General features: G+C 32.4%; 3 protein-coding genes across 3 annotated transcripts; 2 read left to right on the top strand and 1 right to left on the bottom strand.

Annotated features, from left to right (window-relative positions):
- The first annotated feature begins 3,087 nt into the window (after nucleotides 1-3,087).
- LOC126682534 (GDSL esterase/lipase 7-like) lies at nucleotides 3,088-5,307 on the top strand. Its single transcript, XM_050378253.2, has 5 exons — nucleotides 3,088-3,387; nucleotides 3,479-3,600; nucleotides 3,709-3,957; nucleotides 4,494-4,746; nucleotides 4,888-5,307. Exons 1-5 carry the CDS (start codon nucleotides 3,165-3,167, stop codon nucleotides 5,097-5,099), a joined length of 1,059 nt encoding a protein of 352 aa, XP_050234210.1. The 5' UTR covers nucleotides 3,088-3,164; the 3' UTR covers nucleotides 5,100-5,307.
- A 114-nt stretch (nucleotides 5,308-5,421) lies between these two features.
- Nucleotides 5,422-15,018, bottom strand: LOC126679933 (ABC transporter G family member 29-like). The gene is made up of 21 exons (XM_050374955.1): nucleotides 14,532-15,018; nucleotides 14,163-14,372; nucleotides 13,668-13,752; nucleotides 13,394-13,553; nucleotides 13,132-13,208; nucleotides 12,981-13,034; nucleotides 12,804-12,894; nucleotides 11,718-12,019; nucleotides 10,352-10,950; nucleotides 9,567-9,727; nucleotides 9,370-9,479; nucleotides 9,138-9,291; nucleotides 8,924-9,043; nucleotides 8,690-8,853; nucleotides 8,081-8,413; nucleotides 7,634-8,008; nucleotides 7,418-7,551; nucleotides 7,095-7,322; nucleotides 6,841-7,012; nucleotides 6,497-6,751; nucleotides 5,422-6,151 (listed from the first exon to the last, which is right to left on the bottom strand). Exons 1-21 carry the CDS (start codon nucleotides 14,885-14,887, stop codon nucleotides 5,879-5,881), a joined length of 4,413 nt encoding a protein of 1,470 aa, XP_050230912.1. The 5' UTR covers nucleotides 14,888-15,018; the 3' UTR covers nucleotides 5,422-5,878.
- A 3,468-nt stretch (nucleotides 15,019-18,486) lies between these two features.
- Nucleotides 18,487-19,796, top strand: LOC126682615 (uncharacterized). The gene is made up of 2 exons (XM_056105699.1): nucleotides 18,487-19,151; nucleotides 19,229-19,796. The coding sequence occupies exons 1-2, from the start codon at nucleotides 18,564-18,566 to the stop codon at nucleotides 19,703-19,705; spliced, it is 1,065 nt and encodes a 354-aa protein (XP_055961674.1). The 5' UTR covers nucleotides 18,487-18,563; the 3' UTR covers nucleotides 19,706-19,796.
- Nucleotides 19,797-21,141: the final 1,345 nt, after the last annotated feature.

Genomic DNA, 21,141 nt, shown 5'->3' with positions numbered 1-21,141 from the left:
TCTTTAAAAAATTAATTGATGAAATCAAAATTTTGCATTCTGGATAAAATATTTATAAATATATAAGTTCAGTAATAATAAATATTCCCTCCGTCCCATTCTAATTGAGAAAATTTCAATTACACAGTGTCAATGTTTCTACCTGGTTTGGAAGTTGAGAAATCAAAGCTTATAAAATGCAAAGAAAATGGTGAAGGCAATCAAAACTCCAATATTGACGTGCTTAGAATTCTCTACCCAATATGCTAATAAAAGTTATTAATTCTTTTACATATACATATAAATTATCAAAAATTAATCTAATAACATTTCATGTTTTTTTATATATATTTTTAATATAGTTTATTAAATATATTGTGTTTTTATGATTTTGTATTTTAGATACTTTGGTATTTATAATTATTTTATACAAATATTTATGGATCATGATTACACTTTAAGTCCTTTTGAAATTTTATGAAAGTAAAATTTTATTTTTATTAAAATCAAATATATTAGTTTTAAATAATTTCAATAATAAATTATATTGTTTTGAGTATTTTAAAATAAATTTAGCTGACTTTAATTTTTTTAACCTTTATAGCATTAAAATTAGTTATGAACTTATTAATAAGAGACAAATTATTAAGAGATTACTAGAGTTTCAATTATAACAATCGAACCATTTGATTAAATTAATAAAGAGTTCGTTTGGATACGTATTGAGATTTTATATTTTAAAATTATGAATTTGCATTTCACCTAATAACTTGTAGCCGATTGCTTCACCTGTTTTTTTTAATAATGATTTCTTAAACCTTATTCAATTAATTTTTTTTAAGAAAATAAACAAGAGAATAACTCTCATTGTCTATAATTAGTTGAAAAATTACATAAAATACAACTAAAATCTATCCATTTACAATCAATTAATCATTGTAGTATTAGTGTGTTTATCTAATGAGCTAAAAATGTTTCAATAACAAATTATATTTTATAATTTCTAGTTATGTAAAAAATAGCAAGTAAAAATATCATCTCAAGACAGTTATAATCCATCGTAATCTTTTTAGAAAATATAGCAAGTTAGGCTATAATTAAATAGTCATTAGGAGCTAATTTTTGTTATAAATCAAACAATTTTTTGATTGTTCAAAGAAAAAAAAACACCAACAACCAACTTTCCGTTAATTTCTAATTTTTCTACATAAATATGTACCCTAGTTTTCTTCAAATTAATGACATTTATTTTATTGCCAGTTATATTTCAATTTGCTAGGTTTGCTTGTAGTGTGCTATTTGGCTCCAGCATTTTGTATTTCCCGTTGATGATTTTTAACCAACCAAAACAAGAAATAGGATTATTGACTTTCGGAGTTACCCTATTTTCCATAAATTGCAAAATAGAGTTATCATTTTATTACATTTTAAAATTTAATAACCATTTTGTAATTTTTGAAAGGTAGGATGACCCCAGAAATTAATAACCCCAAAAAAACATGACCTGTACAAGTTTGATATAATAGTCGGACCATCAGCCATGTGGACGCCGTAGGCTGCGGATTCAAACACCAACCATACTCTTTCTAATAAATTGAATGGTTGAGGTTAAACTGCTTACTATTATATTTCGAAATTGCCAAATATGTGGGCTTACGAGCTGGCTTATGGGAGGTCCACATTACAAAATTTAATAATAATTTTAGACTTCGGTCCAGAAGAGTGAATCCTCTTCGCCTAACAAAAAAGATGAAAAAAGTCTGATTGTATAGCAATTTCAATTTTAATTATTTTTGAGACATTACACTTTGATTTTGTTAACATTCATAAGAGTTAAGTACTAACACTTTTCATGTTAAAAAAATATATTCCTATTTGATTTTTAAAAATGATTAGTCGATTTTTTTAAATAATTTTATAATTAGAATATATAATTTGGAATAAATTTTTTAAAATCAACTAAATTTATAGAAAAATAAAAATTTAATTCTAAAATTTAATTTAATTATTTAACAATTAATTTTAAAAAATAAGATAAAAATAAAAATTATCATTAAAAGATACATAATATAAATTTCCCAAATTTAAGAAAATCTTATAAACAATTTGTTTATAAAATAATTAAAACCACTGAAAATAGTTTCAAAACTTAAATTAAATAAAATTTCATAAAACAACAGCATATTTACTATAATTATTATTTAATTATTTAAAAATAATATTTTTTTATCTAAATCATTGGGGGCATGTGAATGTCATGCCTGCCAATATTAGCGTGCTTAGCATTCACTTGTCGATATGCTAATAAAAGTTATTAATTTCTTTTATATATACATAAAAATTATAAAAAATTAATTTAATCACATTTTCATGTTTTTTCATGTTATTTTGGTATAGCTTATTAAATATATTGTTTTTTTCATGAATTTGTATTTTAGATACTCTAGTGTTTTTAATTATTTTATATAAATATTTACAAAGCTTGATTGCACTTTAAGTTTTCTTTTTGAAATTTTATAAAAGTATAATTATTTTATTAAAAATTAATAAATCAATTTTAAATAATTTCAATAATAATTTTATATCATTAAAACTAGTTATGAACTTATTAGTATCATTTGATTAAATTAACTAAGAGTGCGTTTGGATATAAAATTTAATTTTATATTTCACCAAAAACCTTTCAGCCGATTGATTTATCTATTTTTTAAATATAATAACGATTGGTTATTTTTTTTATCTTAAATGATTTCGTTAGTTCATTAATTTTCATAAAAATAAAAATGACAATATCTCTCCCTATCTATATTTAGTTAAAAAAATTACATAAACAAAACTAAAATTTCCCCATTTACAGCCAATTAATCATTGTAATAATATACAGTGTTTTCATCTAATGAGCTAAAAATAATTCGATAACAAATTATATTTTACGCACAACGAATCAATTTCTAGTTATATATTAAAAATAGCAAGTAAAAATATCCATCTCATGACAGTTATAATCCAGCATCATCTTCCAGAAAATATAGCAAAATTAGGCTATAATTAAATAGTGATCAGGGGTTAATTTTTGTTATAAATTAAACTGTTTCTTTGATTGTTCAAAGAGAAAAAATAGAACCACCAACTTTTCAGTTGATTTCTAATTTTTCTACATATCTACCCTAGTTTTCTTCAAATTAATGGCAATTATTTTTTTGCTAGTTATATTTCAATTAGCTAGGTTTGTTTGTAGTGCACCATTGGCTCCAGCATTTTATATTTTTGGTGACTCTTTATCTGATAATGGAAATAATAATTTCTTGCAAACCGAAGCTAAGGCGGACTATAGCCCCTACGGTGAGATATTTCCGTCGGGAGCTACAGGAAGATTTTCTAATGGCAGAAATGTTGCTGATTTTATAGGTATTTATATATATTTCTATTTATGTAGTTCGGAAAAATTAATAAATATTTGTTTTCCGTTTTGAAACTTATCTTTTCTTATTATACGTAGCGGAATTTCTTAACTTGTCGTATCCTCCTCCAAGCTTGAGCGTAAACGCTTCGAGTTCGATTACGGGTGTGAATTACGCATCCGGGGCATGTGGGATTCTTCCTAAAACCGGAATTGTTTTGGTATGGATTTCATTATTTTCAATGAAAAGGTTTCTATTAAACTTAAATCATATATAATATTAATATATAAAGTAATGTGCTTATTAAATTATATAATATTTTTTGCAGGGAAAATGTTTGAGTTTAGAAGAACAGCTACGTAAATTTGAAATTAGGGAAAAATCAAAGCTGGTGAAACAATTCAGAAACAGAAATGAAACAACAAATTTTTTGTCAAATTCTATATTTTTATTTTCTACAGGAAGCAATGATTATCTTGGGCACTATCTTGATACTGCACATTTTAATACAAGCAAGCAATTTTCTCCCCAACAATATGCTGAGCTTCTTGTTTATAAATTATCTCTGGCTATTAAGGTAAATGATTATTAATATATTAAATAAATTAAAAATAGTTACCTAAACCATATGTTCATCAAAAATTAATCCAAAAAATAAATCTTACCAACTTTTAGCTTAATTTTAAGGTTACCGGTAATTTTAACTTAAATAATTTCACTAATTTTATTTTAACATGTGTTTTATATGATAAATTAAGAGACATTATTTTCGTAGTTTTACTCATGAATCTTTTATGTATCATTTGACATGTCAATTTTTTTTTTTGAAATAGGCTTCAACATCTAAATTTAGAATAAAACTATCAAAATATATATTCTAACTTCATTTATAAAAAATTGACTTTTTGTATCGATTAGACCTTAAAAAGTTATGATTAAAACTTGTATAAATTATCTAATGCATGATCGAATCTCAAAAATTTAAAATCTGTATTTCTTATTTTTTGTATATATTTGGTATATTAAGAATTATAATTACATATTAATTGAAATTTTTAGTCTATAGTAATCGAATAAGGTGACTCTAATTGTATGACATTTAATTGTATACAGAGAGTATACAAATTCGGCGGTAGAAAGTTCATTACATCCGAACTTGGTCCTCTTGGATGCATCCCAGCAATTGCAAAAGTAGTTCCTCACAAGGGAAATTGTATAGAAGAAATTAACCAATTAATCATATTCTTCAACGAAAACTTAGCTATAGCTGTTCAAAAGTTGACAACATTTCTCCCCGGCTCGAAATTTGTTCATGTCCGTAGTCACGCCCTAAGCTACGATGCTATCGTAAATCCTTCCACATACGGTACGTAGTTCCTCTATTTGTCGGCAACATATTGTTTTCGAGTAATAAATAGTGATATAAAAAAGCTGGATTGAATATAGTATTAGATTTTTATTTGTTTATTGGAATGTTGATTAGATTGCGATTGAATAATTTGTGCAGGTTTAAAAGATACAAGTAATACTTGTTGCGACGCGTTAAATAATGGAACTTCTGGGTGCATTCGAGGGAAACCATCGTGCCCTAATCCGGAACAATTTTACTTTTTCGATGCATTTCATCCTACGGAAGTTTCATATTCACTGATAGCATCTCGTTGCATCAATGATAGTTCAATTTGTTCTCCTACCCTTGAAGAATTTGTGAAAATGTAATTATTTGAGAGTAGTTATATAGATCCCAAAAAATTGTATGATGTAGTCTGTAGATCTACTAGAGAAAAGTGAGCAACCGGGTCCTTGATGGGGATTTAATGATGTTGTAATTTTAGTTTAAATGATTTTGCAAAGTGATTTTTTCAAATTTTCTTTTTGACATATGCGATGTAATTTAACATGAGACATTGATTTTCATTTTTCCTAATCTCCAGTTACTTTTTTAATTTTTTCAAATATTTTTATATATGATAACCAAACATTAAAAAATTGTATTTAATATTTTGTTTACATAGTCTATAGTTATATACTTGTAACAGAATTATAAAACCAGAGAACTTTGATTATAGAAATGAGTTTTGAATTACAAAACTAAAGGAAATAAAACTACAAACCTAATGCTATTTATAGACTAAAATTCTGAGCTCTAATACAGCTGGAATACAGCTGGAAGTATGCCATGGCAACAATGTTGAAACTAAAGAAGTTGAGTGAGCAGCGGCTTGATGAATTGCAGGTAGTAGCTTCTTTATATTCTGTGTTAACTTGCTAATTAATTAACAAGTCCATCCAAACCACTAATATTAATAAAATCCAATAGATAATTTTGCAGATATCCAGATTAAAAGTGAAAAAGAGCATATTATTTGCAAACAATTTGACGAAAATAGGTATTTTTATAGAAGCCGTAAATCCAGATTTTACATTGTTGATAAATTATTTAAAAATATACAACAAGTTTAGTAATAATTAATAAATGTTACATAGTGTTAATTTTTCTACCTGGTTTGGAAGTTGAGAAATCTTATGCAAAAAGCAAACATAAATGCAAAGAAAATGGTGAAAGCAATCAAAACTCCAGCTACTGGTCCCATAAAATCAGGATCATAACCAAAATGTTCCTGAATGTACCACTTAATTGTAGGATCAGGCACAATTCCAGGTGCTTTAATGGTGTCTTCCACATCTCTATATTGTGAAACAATTAGACCATACACTGTCCATGCCACAGGGCATATCCAATAGTACCATACCCACCACTTAGGAATTTTCTGAAAAATTCAAAAATAAAGTAGTCAGATTATATTACTAAATCCCGGAAATTTTCACCGACCGTACATGAACTTTTTTTTGTTTCTCGTAGCGTTATTCGTAAACTTCAATTCGTAACGAGAATATAGATATCTATGCGACTGTCAGGTTAGTCCATTTTGACCGAAAAGGAGATCTGTTTACGGAAGATATTTTAATGTTATAAAATTTATAGTTTGGAATCCTAGTAACGAATTGAAATTTAAGTACTGCGTAAGGAGAAGAAAGTTCAGGTACCGTCACGGAAACTTTCCTTAAACCTGTTGCTGAGTTAGAAAATTCAACAGGAATAGAATGAGTCATACCGGTCTAGGAATGAAGAATCCTGAGAAAAGATTGAAAAGTGCGTAAAATGCAGCTGCGAAAATGGCCGCTACTTGCAGATTCGGAGAAAGTGAAGCGGTCATCATTCCGTAATATGTGAAGTAGAGGAATGAGAAGAAAGATATAAAATAAAACCAGAAGAATTTTGCTGCTGTCCATTCAAATGCTACCATTGCATACACTATCAGTGTATAATATGTTGTCTGAACTAGTATATATGGTAATTCACAAATTACCTGCAAAAAAAAAATTTCATTTAGCATTTTTTAGTCGGTTAAATTCTGAATCGTTGGCAATTGTTATCAGAAAATTGTCCTGAACACACCTGAGCAAGAGCGTAAGGTAATGCAGAATACATCCCGGCCGCTATTTCTCGATAAAATACACTTCTTTCTATTGTTACTATTGGTTGGACTGTTGAACAATTGTTAACACCAATGAAAAAGATTGCAGCATACATTGCTCCAATAATCACAGTCAGGTCATTTGCACTTTCCCTATATTGCAGAATAATGATCAAAATTTTAGATTTATTTAGAATGAAATTTAATTTTAAGTATAGGAGTTATAGAGACAGACCTTTTGGCTCCAACTTTCCAAAATATAGTTCCAACAACAAGAGCAGCAATTAAGGTGAAGAAAAATCTGACAAGATTGTAATCAGGACTTCTCCAGTAAGTCCACCATTGCTTCCAAATACAAGATTTGAATTGGCCCCATGTCGACTCGGAATATTTTGACGCAAAATATAAGTCGCTTGCTCCTGGTGGGGGTGTGCTTAGCTCCTTCACTAAAGCCTTATTTCTCCTGCTCATAGCCAAATACAAAAAATCTGTAGGTTAGCTTGCAAAGTAAGCAAATGCTATCGCCTATCAGATATGATCATTTGTTCTGATGATTACTCGAATAAGGCTGACGATCTGTAGTGTTCTGCAAAGTCAATTCCGAGTTGGACTTCTGCTGATATGGAACTCACTTCCAGCATCCATGTTGCTGGATTGTATTTCTCTTTGATTTTCGGAACACCAGGAATTGCCTGCATTATCAGAATTTTCAGTCACTTAGATAATGAAAATGATGAAATGAAGGAAAGGTTCTAGTTGAGGAGAATATGTTACTTCGAAATATTCGATGATCTTGTGTGAATTTCGACCAAGTGGTCCTAAGTAGATAACCTGTCCTCCTCTCTTCATTAGTAGCAACTCGTCGAAGGCTTCAAAGATGTCGATACTAGGCTGATGGATCGTGCAGACGACAGTTCTTCCAGTATCGACTGTGTTTCTGACTGTCCTCATTACTATTGCTGCTGCTCTTGCATCAAGTCCTGAAGTTGGTTCATCCATGAAAATGATTGAAGGATTAGCGACAAGCTCCACCGCGATTGTTAACCTTTTTCGTTGCTCTGTTGATAATCCTGTCACTCCTGGAAGCCCAACTATGGCATCTTTTAGATTTTCTAGCTCTACCAATTGCATCACTTCATCTACAAAGCTCTGAAAGGAAAATTCAAGAAGTGTTTTAGTTCACATTTTGTTCAAGAGAACAGATCAAGTGTTAAAGTTTACCATTTTCTCCTCTTTGCCGACTTCTACGGGTAGGCGAAGAAAAGCCGAGTAAATTAAGGATTCTTTGACTGTGACTTGAGGTGAGTGGATATCATTCTGTTCACAGTATCCTGAAATTCTTGCAAATGTTGTTTGCTTCTTGGTGAACCCTGAAATTCTGATATCGCCTTCGATATATCCACCCGTCTTTCTTCCTGCCAAAACATCCATCAATGTTGTTTTTCCTGCTCCACTTACTCCCATAAGTGCTGTCAGGATTCCAGGCCTAAATGTGCCTGTTACGTTGCGAAGTAGTTGCAGCCTGTTTTCTGCAACTCCTTGATTCTTCATTTCCTGTCACCATCCAAATCACAAGAAGAGTACAGGTTTTGCTTTTAGCCTTTGTATATATAATTGGACAGCCATGTTGCACGAAAACTCATCGAGACTTGTATATTGGCATTTTATTTCTGTTTCCGGTATTACTTCTCAGGCTCTAAATTTTATACATATATCATTTTCTCTTAAAAAAATGTAAATTTACTATTTTCCTTTTCAGGATTTTCCATTTCAGAATTTCCATTTCCGTGCAACATATATAGTTGGACAAGAAAAGCTATAGATTCTTACAGAGGGCATGTCTACATAATAATCCATACTGTCAAATGACATTGCTAGAGGAGTGAAAGGCAGAACCATTCCTTTTCTGGCAGTAACGCCATTAGCCCTACTACCATTTCTACTCACTTCACTGCGATCGGGTTGGCCACTATTCGTATGGAACGCCATCTCCCCTGCAGCATTCCAATTTCAACAATCTGACCCATAAATATAATTAATAATACACATTCCAACACCTCTTACTTGAATTCCTTCCATCAGAAAACGACAGTGCTCGAGAAAATGAGTCTGTTCTTCTTACTGCCGGTTCATCCTGGTCGCTCTCCATTTCCTCAGAGATTATTGCTTGTTTCTTTCCAGGAGCTGTTAAATCAATCAAAGAAGCATGCAGAGATTACTTCATTACCTCAACAAACAAAATTTTGCACCAATTATCGATCGGACTTGAAGAACTTACGGCTTAAGAACATAAGAGTGAAGGTAAACAGAACATTGAAGACAATTGTAAACCCTAAAAGAGCAACAGCCCCAATCCAATACCAATCTTCATCAGCAGGTATATCAAAATTGTTGAGCACTGCTATCCCAAGCCTGGTAACATTGTCTGATGCCTGAACCGCAATCGAAATTATCATTTCTAACGCTAAACCATAAACCCTAAACTCGACAGGATTAGTTTGAGCTCATACCAGTTTATTCATCCACCTTGAAGAGAACATTTCATTGACAGCAATGGCGTTATGACCGTATGTTATAGGCGAAAGCCAGTACGCCCATGCCCATCCTCTTGGAATTTGACCTGATCATAATTGACAATACTACATTTAACTTGAAATTGTAGTTTTTAAAGGTGTAGAGTATTTTCTGATTGGATTGAGACACTAACCTTTAGGTAGAATGAACCCCCCAAGCATGAAAATTAGCAGGAGAATTAACGCGCCGCCTGTGTTGGCAATGATCATAGTCCGGCACAGTCCGGCAATGAGTCTGAAAATGGCAGCTGCCATTTGCTGTATCAGAAATACCAGTACCAGTTGCTTGAAAAACCTGAGAAATGTTTTAACTTCCATGAAGCTGTTTATGAACTTAAGTATCAATTACCCCCTAAAGTTACATGCGGTGGACAATTAACACCCAAACTAACTTATTTTTGTCAATTAGTCCCTTAAATTTGCACATTTATCAATTAAAACACATATACTAATTTCGAAAAGGCAACATGATTATTCTATCCATAACTTTGACCATGTTGTCTCAAATATCTTTAAAGTAAATTTGGACAGTCTGGTCCATCAATTTTATAAATTTTTGAATAATTATATTCAAACCTCAATTCAATCAAAATCACAGAATCCTTCTTTTTTTATCTTGACCAATCAAGTAAATTTTGAAATCCACGTCGGACCAGACACGCTCTGATCATTTTGCCTTTCGAAAACAATTATAAGAACTAATTGACTAAAAATTTGGACTAACTGATTATAACTAACTTTATTATCAGTTTATTTTAACATTTTTAATCAATCAGTCCCTTGAACTTATCATTTTTATCAATTAGATCAAATGTATCAATTTTGAAAACAAATGGAGGGACTAGTTGATAAAAAAAGAAGTTAATTTATGGTGTTACTAATGAAAGAAAATCTGAAAAATGCATTGTATGCAAATTACCTGCCAGCTTCAGGAACATATCCAATGGTGAAATAAGCAATAATAACCCAAACAATGGACTCCAAAATAGAAATAGGAACTCTAAGGAGCAAAGTAGGAATAGTAAAAGTCCAAGCAGGATGAAACAAAAGATCCCTTTGCTTGTAAAAAACCGGAAGCCTCGAAATCATTAGCGAAAGCTCAGCGTAACCATTGAACATATTATGTATGACACTAAAAGTCAATGCACCAATGTACAATTCACCATCTTCTTCATTTTTCGAGTCCATTTTCGTCCTTAAAAACACGGTCGAAGCTATAACCGCTACTATGATCAGCTGAATTGCTTTCGAAATGTATACGAATGCATTTCGTTTGATCATTAGCCATTCTTTGTCCCAACAAGCTTTGAGTAATTCTGTGTTGGAGACTGAGTATTTTGTGAATACTAATGATGCTTTGTGGCTTTGAGACTTGTTGAATGGAGTTGAGAGTTGGGTGTTCAGATTTATGCCAATGTGGAATTTTTTGAACTTTTGGACAAATTCAGGGACTGATATGTATCTGTATGGTATGTTTTTTTCTGCCCAGTATTGCTCCTGGTCTTTCTTTGAAGTCACCTACAATAATCAAATTAGTAATTATGTTAAAGATAATAAACTTTAATTAATTATTTAATTTGTCATCAAATTTTTTATTGTATTTCATAACTCCATTTAATTATTTAAATATAAAATAAAATAAATATGCATTGTTTACACTTTAAATTTGATGAATATTTTCATGTGTGTTTATATTATAAATAATAAAATTATCATTAATATCTTACTTAGTTTTAATTATTTGAATTTTTAGATGAATTGGTTAATTTCAAGGAAAAATTATAAAAATGGCCTAAAACCGGTCAAATACTTTTTTTTTCCGCACTCAGTGTTTCACTTTTTATGCTTTGTATCATAGGTGTACCGTCAACTATTGTTGGGAAAAATAAAAGCATAAAGACGATTTTTTTTGTTTCTTTAGATAAAGATAAAAAAAATTGGGCTTAATATGGTGTTGCCTAATTGATAGCTATAGATTTATAATGTCTAAATTTGGCATTTTATAGTAGTAGAAGCATAGAATGGGCTAATGATAAACTTCAGGCCCTCTGAAGAGATGTTAGCCATACTATATCAATGTAGGCACATAAATGCCAATTAACCACCTGAATTTGTGGGTTGTGCTCAATCAATCCAAAATATTATCTTTATGATCTAGTTAGTTCATATGTTTATCCAATTTTCATAAATTAGTCCCAATATATAGTAAATTTATGGAGCAATTGATCCAAAATTGGGGCTAATTGGCATTTAAGTGTTAAAATGTGTTAAATCATGAAATTTACCTCTTGCAAGAAATCAGCTGTGCCCTTCCTCTCAGGGCAGCGGAACCCACAGCTTTCAAAGAATTGAAGGACATGATCTCGCGGGCCCTGATAAACAATCTGACCCTCCGATAAGAAAATGATGTCATCAAACAGATCGAACGTCTCAGGAGCCGGCTGCAGTAGGGACATTAATATTGTGCCTTCTGTGAGGTGTACAATCTGCTGCAGGCACTTCACTATTTGGTACGTTGTGGAGCTATCTAGACCCGTTGATATCTCATCCATGAATAGTGTTTTTGTTGGCCCAACAATCATCTCTCCTGTTTGAATTCAAATTAGTACTTTTATATTTGATATAGGTTCATTTTAACCCTCCAACTTGTTATAAAAGTTCAAAAGAGTCCAGCTTTGTAATTTTGGACAAAAAGCCAACAATTTGTCAATTTTAGGTTAGTTTATACTGATGTCATTAGTTCCCACCGAATTTGATGCCGGTTTTAATGGTCAACAATATATACCAACCCAAAATTTGACAAAATGTGATTTTCTTTTTATCTAAAACTATATATTTAATCTTTTTTTTCAACTTTTTTTTGTACTAAATTGAAGGCAAAAATAACCCTTTATTCCTTTTATTTTGGTTTAATGTCACTTCATAATTTATTTCATTTAAAAATGAATTCACTTGATATTACCATGATCAATTCTATAAATTAATTTATTTTTATTTATAAATAAATTTGTAAAATTCATTTGAATTAAACACATCATCATTCGATTGTTTGGTGTCATATGAATTTTTAAATTAAAGACTTTGTATTGCTTGGGGGTTGGTGGCAAACGAACAATGTAAATATTTTCTCAGCAACAACTTTGACACTACAGTATGAGACAGTATGCATTCACATCAATCTTTTGACAATCATCTAATTGATTACATAATTATTATTTTGAAACATGTAATTTATATGGTACAATATGATTATTCTAAAAAAAAATATGATAATTCTTGCTTTGCTGCCTTTATGTTACTAGCTATGTTATCAATTCCTTATTTATCAAAAAGACAGTTGAAATTTAAAAATTGAGATTAGCGTGATAAACCTGTTGTTACTCTTTTCTTCTGACCACCGGAAATCCCTCGAAGCATTTCATCTCCGACAATTGTGTCCTTGCATATATCAAGCCCTAGTATCTGTTTTAATAAAAAAATTATTTTCTAAATAAAAAAAATCATAATTGTCTAGGATATATAAAAGTTATGAATTTTTCTTAATTTACTTTGAGAGTGTAGTCTGTAAAGAGATTGTTATCAATTCCTTTCATTGCAGTTGCCTACAAATTAATACACAAAACAAACAAATAAATAAAGGTTATGTTATTTAATTAATCAAAGATTATAAAATTAATTACTAGTGTTTATAATTATTACCTTCATAAAAAGGTCCACTTCTGCTTCTGGGCGTATCCCTGCATTCTTTTCTCTTCTTGCAAGCTCAGCAAGGAGATCTTTTTGTAACATAAAACAATTTAAATTGGTTACAAAACGCCATGTTAGACGACCAATGTGACAATATATTTTTAAAATATGTTTAATTCATCATTTAATCGGAAAATAACGGAATATAAATTAACACCTGAAATAATTTTAATTTTGGATTAAATAACTAAAATAATGAGAAGTAAAAGTTTACCGAATCGAGTTCCAACCCCTTGACATCTAGCAGAAAAATCAAAGGTTTCTTTGACAGTCATGACTCCAACGTGAACATCATTTTGACTAATATAAGCTGATGTCTTACGTGGTACAAACTCATTGAGCCTGTGTCCATTATATGTTATATCTCCTTGTACCTATATTATGCAAAATTTATTAACATTTAATAATAAAATATATCATCAGGAAATTTCATTCCTAGTACCATATGTATGAACAAATTAAAATTATATGCAACATTAATCTATGACCTCTAGGCTTGGGTCCAACTTTCCGGCAAGTGCTAGCAACAATGTCGTTTTTCCTGACGACGGTGGTCCTAGTAATAGTGCCATCCTGTAACAGAAATACAAAGGGAACAACAATGTCAAAGTTTACATATTACTAATGCATGTCACTAGAGTTATTATACATATGTTAAGATAATCAAACTAGGTTTAGTTTATTATTTTAATGATTAAATAAAGGGTCAATTTTAAATAAATTATCACGTTATTTTAATGTTGATAATTCTATTGACCATCGATATTTTGTTTACAATTAATATCACTGATTTTAAATTCGGTATTTTCAACTGATGTGAATATCATAATGCATGTTTGTTGATTGTGCTCAACGGTAGCCAAATGAAATCACTGAATTTTGCATTGGTGAATAGAATCACAAAAAAAAGTTGATATTTTTAAAAGAATGTGATAGAGTTGCAATTTCATACAAAAGTCTCATAAATTAATTTGCAAAATTACCTGGATGGTTTAATAATCCCAGATGCATCTCTAAGAATTTTAAGTTTTGTTTTCTTGGCAAAACTAATTCCAAGCATAGCAAGACATGACTCTGCTGAATTTTTCACAGAATTTAAAAGACTCGGCAGAGCTCTGCTCCCAATATAGCAATTTGCTTCCACACTCAAATTCTCAAATCTAACCTCCACTGTCGGAAGCTTAATTCCCACCCTGCCAAATAAAAAAAAAGGTATTAATAAACCGTTAAATAGCTCAAATGATATAAGCGTTCGGGCAGTCAGGTCGTGAGTTCATTTCTCCCATTAGTTGTCTCCCTCACCAATTATAAAAAAAAAACTAAAAACATGATTAAGGCAGTTAGATTAGTACCTGTCAATTCTTTGTCTGAATTTTTTCAAGAACGTCTCATTATCTTCCTCAGCAACCTTAAACACGGTACTAATAAACTTTTGCTTATCATTAACATCAAGTTTTCTTACATCAACTTCTTTATGTCCTAACACTACTGTTTCATTGTTATTTTCTTCAAAAGATTGCATGATACTTGTTCTTAATCTGTCATAAGTTGGTAATTTCTCTATAGCTGCCCATTTTAGAGCTTCTTCATCGTCATCTTCACCGCCATAATTACTTCTTTTTGATTGTCTGAACCCTGGAAATCCGCCTTCCATGCTCCAACTGCTTCGGGTGCTACTGTTTCTTGTTTTCCGGACATGATCATCCATGGTTTGTTTAGTTTAGATTAGTGTTTGGATTGAGAGAAAATGGAAGAAACTCAATTCATGAGAAGGAAAAAAAGAGTTAGGAGTCTGAGTTTTGATGGAAATGAGGGAAAATAAACGAGGGGGAAGGTGGTGGTAGTGTTGTTTGGTTGCTGAGGAATGGTATATAAAGAAATTAGGAGGAAAATTAGTTGTTTTAGGAGTAATAGCAATTTAATTTTCAACGTATTATATTTGTAGTGATCTAATTGTAAAGTTTGAAACCTTACATATCAAATTTTAAGTTTTTGTATTTTTACATTTTATAGTCGAAATGTTTTTCTGACAATTTTTCTCATACGTGGCATATAACTATTTGATCATACGGCCGTCTCCACGTATGAGAAAAATTGCCGGAAAAAGTATTTGAGTTACCAAGTTCAAACACACAAAATGTTATAAGATTTTTTATGTTAGGTTTTAAAGTTTAGAATTAGATCGCTATAATCACAATATGTTGGTATTTAAATTGTCAATACTACTTTTTTATTAAATTAATTACTATCTACAATCATTTCAATTATAAACTTTTTTCACTAATTTTTATTAAATAAAACCTTTTCTATATTTTTAACTTTTTTGTAAAAATATTGATTTTAATTTTAATTTTTATTGCAAGCCAAAATATTATTTACTCTCTATCCCATGATTAATAGACAATATTTTGCTACTTTTTATCTTGCACATGAATTAAAAAAATAATATTAATGCTACATATTTTATTACAATATTTTTAAAATGGCTTTTAAATTTATTTTATAATTAACAAATTTATTAGAACTATCAATATTAATCTATAATTGTCAATAAGTAAAAATGAATATCTTTTAATCAAAAGTTTACATAAAAGAATTTGAAATAAAAAAATTATATAACAATTCAAAAAAATGTTTTTTTATAATTATGTGACGGAAAAAATATCTACGATTTGTTAGAGAGAAGCTTCAATATTCAAAATCTAATCAAAATGAAACTCTTGAAGGTAGCATTAATCTACTACTCCCCCCGTTCCGTAATGTTTGTCGCATTTAAAATATTTTTTTAGTTTATAATATTTGTCACTTTAGAATATTAAGATAGCATTAATTATTATTTTTCTATATTTGTCTCTCATTAATTTATTGAAAGCATAAAATAAATAAATAAAAATATAGCAGTCATAAGTGTTAACAAGTTTTAATGTAGATTTAAATTAATAAATATATTTATAAATTAAAATATATTAATATTTTTTTTTTAATTTTTTTGTCAAAGTCAAATGCGATAAATATTATAGATCAGAAGGTGTAATAGTTATATCTTTGTCAATTGGTAGAGAGAGGTTTAAAAATTCAAAATCCAATCACAATGAAACTCTAGAGGATAGAATTAATATATTTTATGAATAGTTTTAAAAATATACTCTATCTATTATTTATTTATTTATTTATATCTTTTAGTATATACTTTCATACTTCAAAAATTAATTAATTATTAACACATATTTTCTTTTTTTATTCTTAATAATAAAGAATCTGATATATAAATTAATGATTGTATCTGATTATACTATATTTTAAAAAATAAGAATATTTATATAAAAGAATATGTCTATAATATTATTAATGTATTTTATATGTGTGAGAATAAAAATTAATTAAAATAAGACAGAAAGAAAGAAATAAAAATTGCACAAATAAAATAGCATTAGTAATATTACCAATTACCATTACCATTACCATTACCATTACCAATGACTCCTTGCGCTTTGGTAACTGATGGAGTCTGCCTTCTGAACCGGTGAGCGAACCTGCAAAACAGGGTAGAAGCTAACCGGACGGTGGTTGTCCGATTAACTCTCCGATGCTAAAGTCAGTTTAGAGCTTTGAGCAGCGTTTTGAGTATATGAATGTAATTGTGATTCTAGGCATACCTCGTGCTCCTTTTATAGTAGTCGAATATACCTAGTAGAGTTGTATTAGGTAGGTGAATCCTACTTTGTAGGGATTCGGCCGTATCTTAAGGATTCTCCTGATTTGTCGAGATCTACCTTAATCTGATAAGAGTCCTATTTAGGAACGTCTTCCTAAATAGTCTTATCTTCCTAAAGTAGAGCTTATCCTTCCATATGTAGTGTTTGTGTCCAAATAGGACAAGGTTTCCATATTTAGTCGTTTATCCGAATCCCGGACCTGACGCGCTCTTGGCGGATCATGTGGGATTCGGTCTTTATTAGTGTATTACCGAATCTTAGAGATTCGGTATCTCCATATCTTTCCGTCTTCAGGGGGAGTCCGGTGTCGCCTGAGAGTGGATCTCCTGCAACTCGGCTCCATTATACTTTCAGTGGGATTCGGTATCCATCATTAGCCCCCCCGCAAGTGAGCTGAAGTAGTTTGGCATTTATGCCTTAGTGGATTTTAGCTCTTTTGGAGCTGAGTTCTCTTATACGGGCGAGTCGCTTTGTATTCCGGGCGAGTCGTTTCATATGTTTGTGTGTGACGTTTCCTCTTTAGTAAGATTCTGTGTTGCCACGTGTCGGCTTTTAATGATTTAAACGGTTAATGATTCAAAAGCGTTTTGTATTTAATCTCTTCGCATTTTTTCTTTTCCCTCTTACTTTGCTTTTCGAATTTACTCTCATTTCTTGTAGCTATTTCCTTTTCGTTCTTCGTTTGATTATTTGATTCTTCGTGACTTGTTTTCTCCAGTTTTTTCAGGTATGTTTTCTTTCGTCGTTTGGATGTTAATATGGCTTTCTTCTTTGTATATTCTCCACGCTTTATATTCTGGAAATTTCTTCTGTACTTGTTGTTCTTTGATGTGTTCTTCAACGTGTTCTTCAATATATTTTTTGTTTGATCCTTATTTTGTGTTTATGTTTGTGATTCCCTGTTCTAGGATGCCTCTTAGTCGAGTAGAAGATGCTTGCGCTGCTATGGCTTTTACCCGATCGAAGCTTCGTAGGGATGAAGTCTTAGATATCTATTTTAAGTATAGTTTTCCTTTTGATTATAGGGTAATATTACCCGGTGCCGATATGGCTGCGTCTGATTCTCCCGGATCTTCTTGTAGGGCGGTTCTTTTTGAAGAGCAATTTGCTGCTGGTCTTAGGTTTCCTTTGGATCCATTTTTAGTAGAGGTGTGTAGGGATTTAAAGGTTGCTCTAGGGCAACTTTACCCTGGTACGATTAGAGTAGTGCTCGCCTTTTCAGAGGCATGTAGGCTCCGGGGCTGTGCCCCTTCTCTCAAAGTGTTATATCATTTTGTAGATTTTAGGAAGTGTGATGGCTGCTTCGTTTTCGCCCTTGGTAGAGAAGGGCGATCTCGTATTTATCTTCCTTGCCTAACCAGTCGCTGGCGAAGGCGTTTCTTTATTGTCTATCATAAATTTGCTTTTCTTCATTTTTCGGATGGTTTTTCTTCTCATCCAGTTCGGAGCTGTTCTTCTTCTTTAAGTTTATCCGAGTCAAAACTTGCTTTTGACATATCTTCTTGTAGTATTGTGTCTCGTCCCATTTTAGATGTCTTGGTTAATAGTCATCTTCGGAGTCGGTGGTTTCCTTTGGAGGATCCTCCTCGAGGCTTGGCGGATCTTTGCTACTCTTTTGTTCAAGGTATATTAATTTGCTTAAGTTCTTTTTAATGTTTCTTTTGTAGGATGTCTTCTTCTTCTGACGATTTCCTTTCCGGATTTCAAGTAGATTTGGACGTTCCGATGGGTGGTCCTGACGTTCCTGTCGCCAACGTTATTCCTGGCGACATTGTCGTGGATGGAGCTCCTGTTGATATCCCCCTAGCTTCCGCCGAGGTAGCGTTGCCTGAGGTTATTGTTATAAATGATGATGATGGTGATGACTTGGCTGTTCCAGTCGGCGACGAGGCGATTCCGTCACTACTTCCCCCTCTAGCATCATCTATCGTTTCGGGGGGAGTTGGGGGTGTGGCCTTAGAGGGGCCTGTTGTTGCTGATTCGGGGGAGATTTCTCTAGGTCGAGACCCGGATTCTCCGTCTAGAAAAAGACGTCGAGTTGTCAATGATTCTCCTACGAGGGAGAGTTTTCCTGGAAGCTCTTCTTCTGCTCCAGACTTGGTTCGATGGGTCGAAGGTCAGGATCCTGCCAGTTTGCTGAATCCGAGAGTGCTAGCGGAATATATCCGGACTTTGGCGATTCCTGATGATGTCACGTGGTTCTGTGGTAGGCCGGGTCAGGAGCTTTCCGATCTGGCTTGTTTTCATGGTTTCTCTGTAAGTGCTTTCTTTCTTGAGTATAATATGTTTTTTGTATTCAGTTGCTTTCTTATTTGTTTATTTCTGGTGTGTAGGCCCTTCAATCTGTTCTGGTATTGAACGACCGCCGACAGTGTGCCGAGGAGGAGGTCGAGCGTCTGTCTGCTCTTTTGGCGACTTCCGAGTCTGAAAGGGCGAAATTGAAGGCCTCTTTGGAAGAGCATGATTCCCTTCTGGCGCAGCTCAAGGCGCAGGATGCGATTAATGATCGCCAAGTGAAAGTGATTGAGAAAAAGACCGATGACTTGACTCAAGAGATCGAGGAGCTCATTCGGATCAATTCCCTTGTTGGTGGGGAGAGGGATAGTCTTAGATCGGAGGTTGAAGGTCTTCACATCCGTCTGCTAGATACGAAGGCTTTTTACTCTGCCCTGATAAGCGAGTATCGCCTTGCGATTGGGAAGAAGCTTCTGGAGCAGAATCCCAATATTGATCTTTCTGGGGTCAACGGGTTGGATCCCCAGGCCATCGCCCGTGATCTCCTCGTCAAGATTTCTAAAGACCGTGTTTAGTAGTTTTCTTTTGATTGTATTTGCTGATGTATTAATTTTGCTTTTTGTAATTCGCAATTTATGAATATATTTTCTTCGTTTTTCTTCGAAATGTGCTTTTGTCTTATCTTTATGTACTTGTCTTGCCTCGAGGGTTATTCTAAACCCTGTTCTTGGCGTTGTTTTTTGTAGAGTTAATCTAAACTCTTTTTATTTTTGTTTTTGTTTCGAGTTAATCTAAACTCTTTTTTGGCGATTCGCCTTTTCTGAGTTAATCTAAACTCATTTTTAGCCTTTCGTGGCGATCTGCCTGGTTCGGCTATTTTGCTTTGAGTTAATTTAAACTCATTTTCTTGGCTCTTAGCCTTTCGTGGCGATTTGCCTGGTTCGGCGATTTTGCTTTGAGTTAATTTGAACTCATTTTCTTGGCTTTTAGCTTTTCTTGAGTTTGATCTTTAATTTATTTTTTCTTCTTTCGTCTTTGATTTAATCATTCGTGGCTGTTCTTGATTTTTATTTCTTTATTGGTTCGTCTGGCTAATCAGATGGTAGCGAAATTGAATTTTTATTGATAAAAAGATGGCATACAAAGCATTAAAGATAGATTTGACGCCATCTGGTAAGACGGAGAGTCGTTACCGATGATGGGTCGTTTTTCATTCCTATTCTTCCTTCTTTTCGGTCTTGTTTTCTTGGAGATCCACCACTGACTCATCATAGCACTTCTTGGCTATTCCTTGGTCTCCTCTCAGCGTCACTACTCCCTTTTCAGTCGGTACCTTCATTGCCAGTGCTCTGATGCTGGTTACCGCTGCCGAGTCATGGAGGAAAGGTCTTCCTAGGATGGCATTATATGTCAATTCCATGTCCACTATGTTAAATAGTGACATGATTTTCTTGTTCATTCCTCTTTCTGGGCCGATTATTACTTCCAAGGTGACTGCTCCCAGCGGAGTGATGGAGGGTCCACCGAGTCCTGATAGCGGAATTGGGACTCGGCGTAACCTTGACGCTGTTCCTCCCAACATTTTGTATGCTGCATTCGTCATGAGGTTTACTGCACTTCCTTCGTCGATAAGGATCCGCTCCATGTTCCAATTTTCAATGATAGTAGTCACTACCAAAGCATCGTTGTGAGGTGCTTTGACGTGTTCATAGTCTTCTACATCGAAGATCACTGGCGGCATGTGAGTTTCTCGTATGTTCATTACTTCCTTCCTCTGCTTCCTCCTGATCGTGGAGCTACTATGCCCTCCACCATTAATCATGTGTATGGTTCCCAGAATTTTGGATGGGCGCTCGTCTTCCTTTTCTTTTGGCTTGTCTTCTCTGTTTCTTTTTTCTCCCTTGTCATTGCTCTTCTCTTTTCGGGCCACAAATTTCCTCAGTTCGCCTGTGTCGATCATTCTTTCGATCTCGACCTTTAAGTCTCTGCAGCTATCCGTTTCGTGTCCGTA

This window comes from Mercurialis annua, linkage group LG5 (assembly GCF_937616625.2).
Source record: "Mercurialis annua linkage group LG5, ddMerAnnu1.2, whole genome shotgun sequence".
NCBI classification, from domain to species: Eukaryota; Viridiplantae; Streptophyta; class Magnoliopsida; order Malpighiales; family Euphorbiaceae; genus Mercurialis; species Mercurialis annua.
This window is presented reverse-complemented; position numbering and strand designations above follow the sequence as displayed.

What these genes read in the sequence shown, in the direction of transcription:
- LOC126682534 (XM_050378253.2), top strand. Translation starts at nt 3,165, where the DNA reads ATGGCAATTATTTTTTTGCTAGTTATATTTCAATTAGCTAGGTTTGTT. An exon ending in AAATGTTGCTGATTTTATAG is followed by an intron (nt 3,388 to 3,478) that starts GTATTTATATAT and finishes TATTATACGTAG; the next exon opens with CGGAATTTCTTAACTTGTCG. An exon ending in AATTATCTCTGGCTATTAAG is followed by an intron (nt 3,958 to 4,493) that starts GTAAATGATTAT and finishes AATTGTATACAG; the next exon opens with AGAGTATACAAATTCGGCGG.
- LOC126679933 (XM_050374955.1), bottom strand. Translation starts at nt 14,887, where the DNA reads ATGGATGATCATGTCCGGAAAACAAGAAACAGTAGCACCCGAAGCAGT. An exon ending in GAAGAAAAGAGTAACAACAG is followed by an intron (nt 12,020 to 12,803) that starts GTTTATCACGCT and finishes GAATTCAAACAG; the next exon opens with GAGAGATGATTGTTGGGCCA. An exon ending in AGATCGTCAGCCTTATTCGA is followed by an intron (nt 7,323 to 7,417) that starts GTAATCATCAGA and finishes GGCTATGAGCAG; the next exon opens with GAGAAATAAGGCTTTAGTGA.
- LOC126682615 (XM_056105699.1), top strand. Translation starts at nt 18,564, where the DNA reads ATGTCTTCTTCTTCTGACGATTTCCTTTCCGGATTTCAAGTAGATTTG. An exon ending in CTTGTTTTCATGGTTTCTCT is followed by an intron (nt 19,152 to 19,228) that starts GTAAGTGCTTTC and finishes TCTGGTGTGTAG; the next exon opens with GCCCTTCAATCTGTTCTGGT.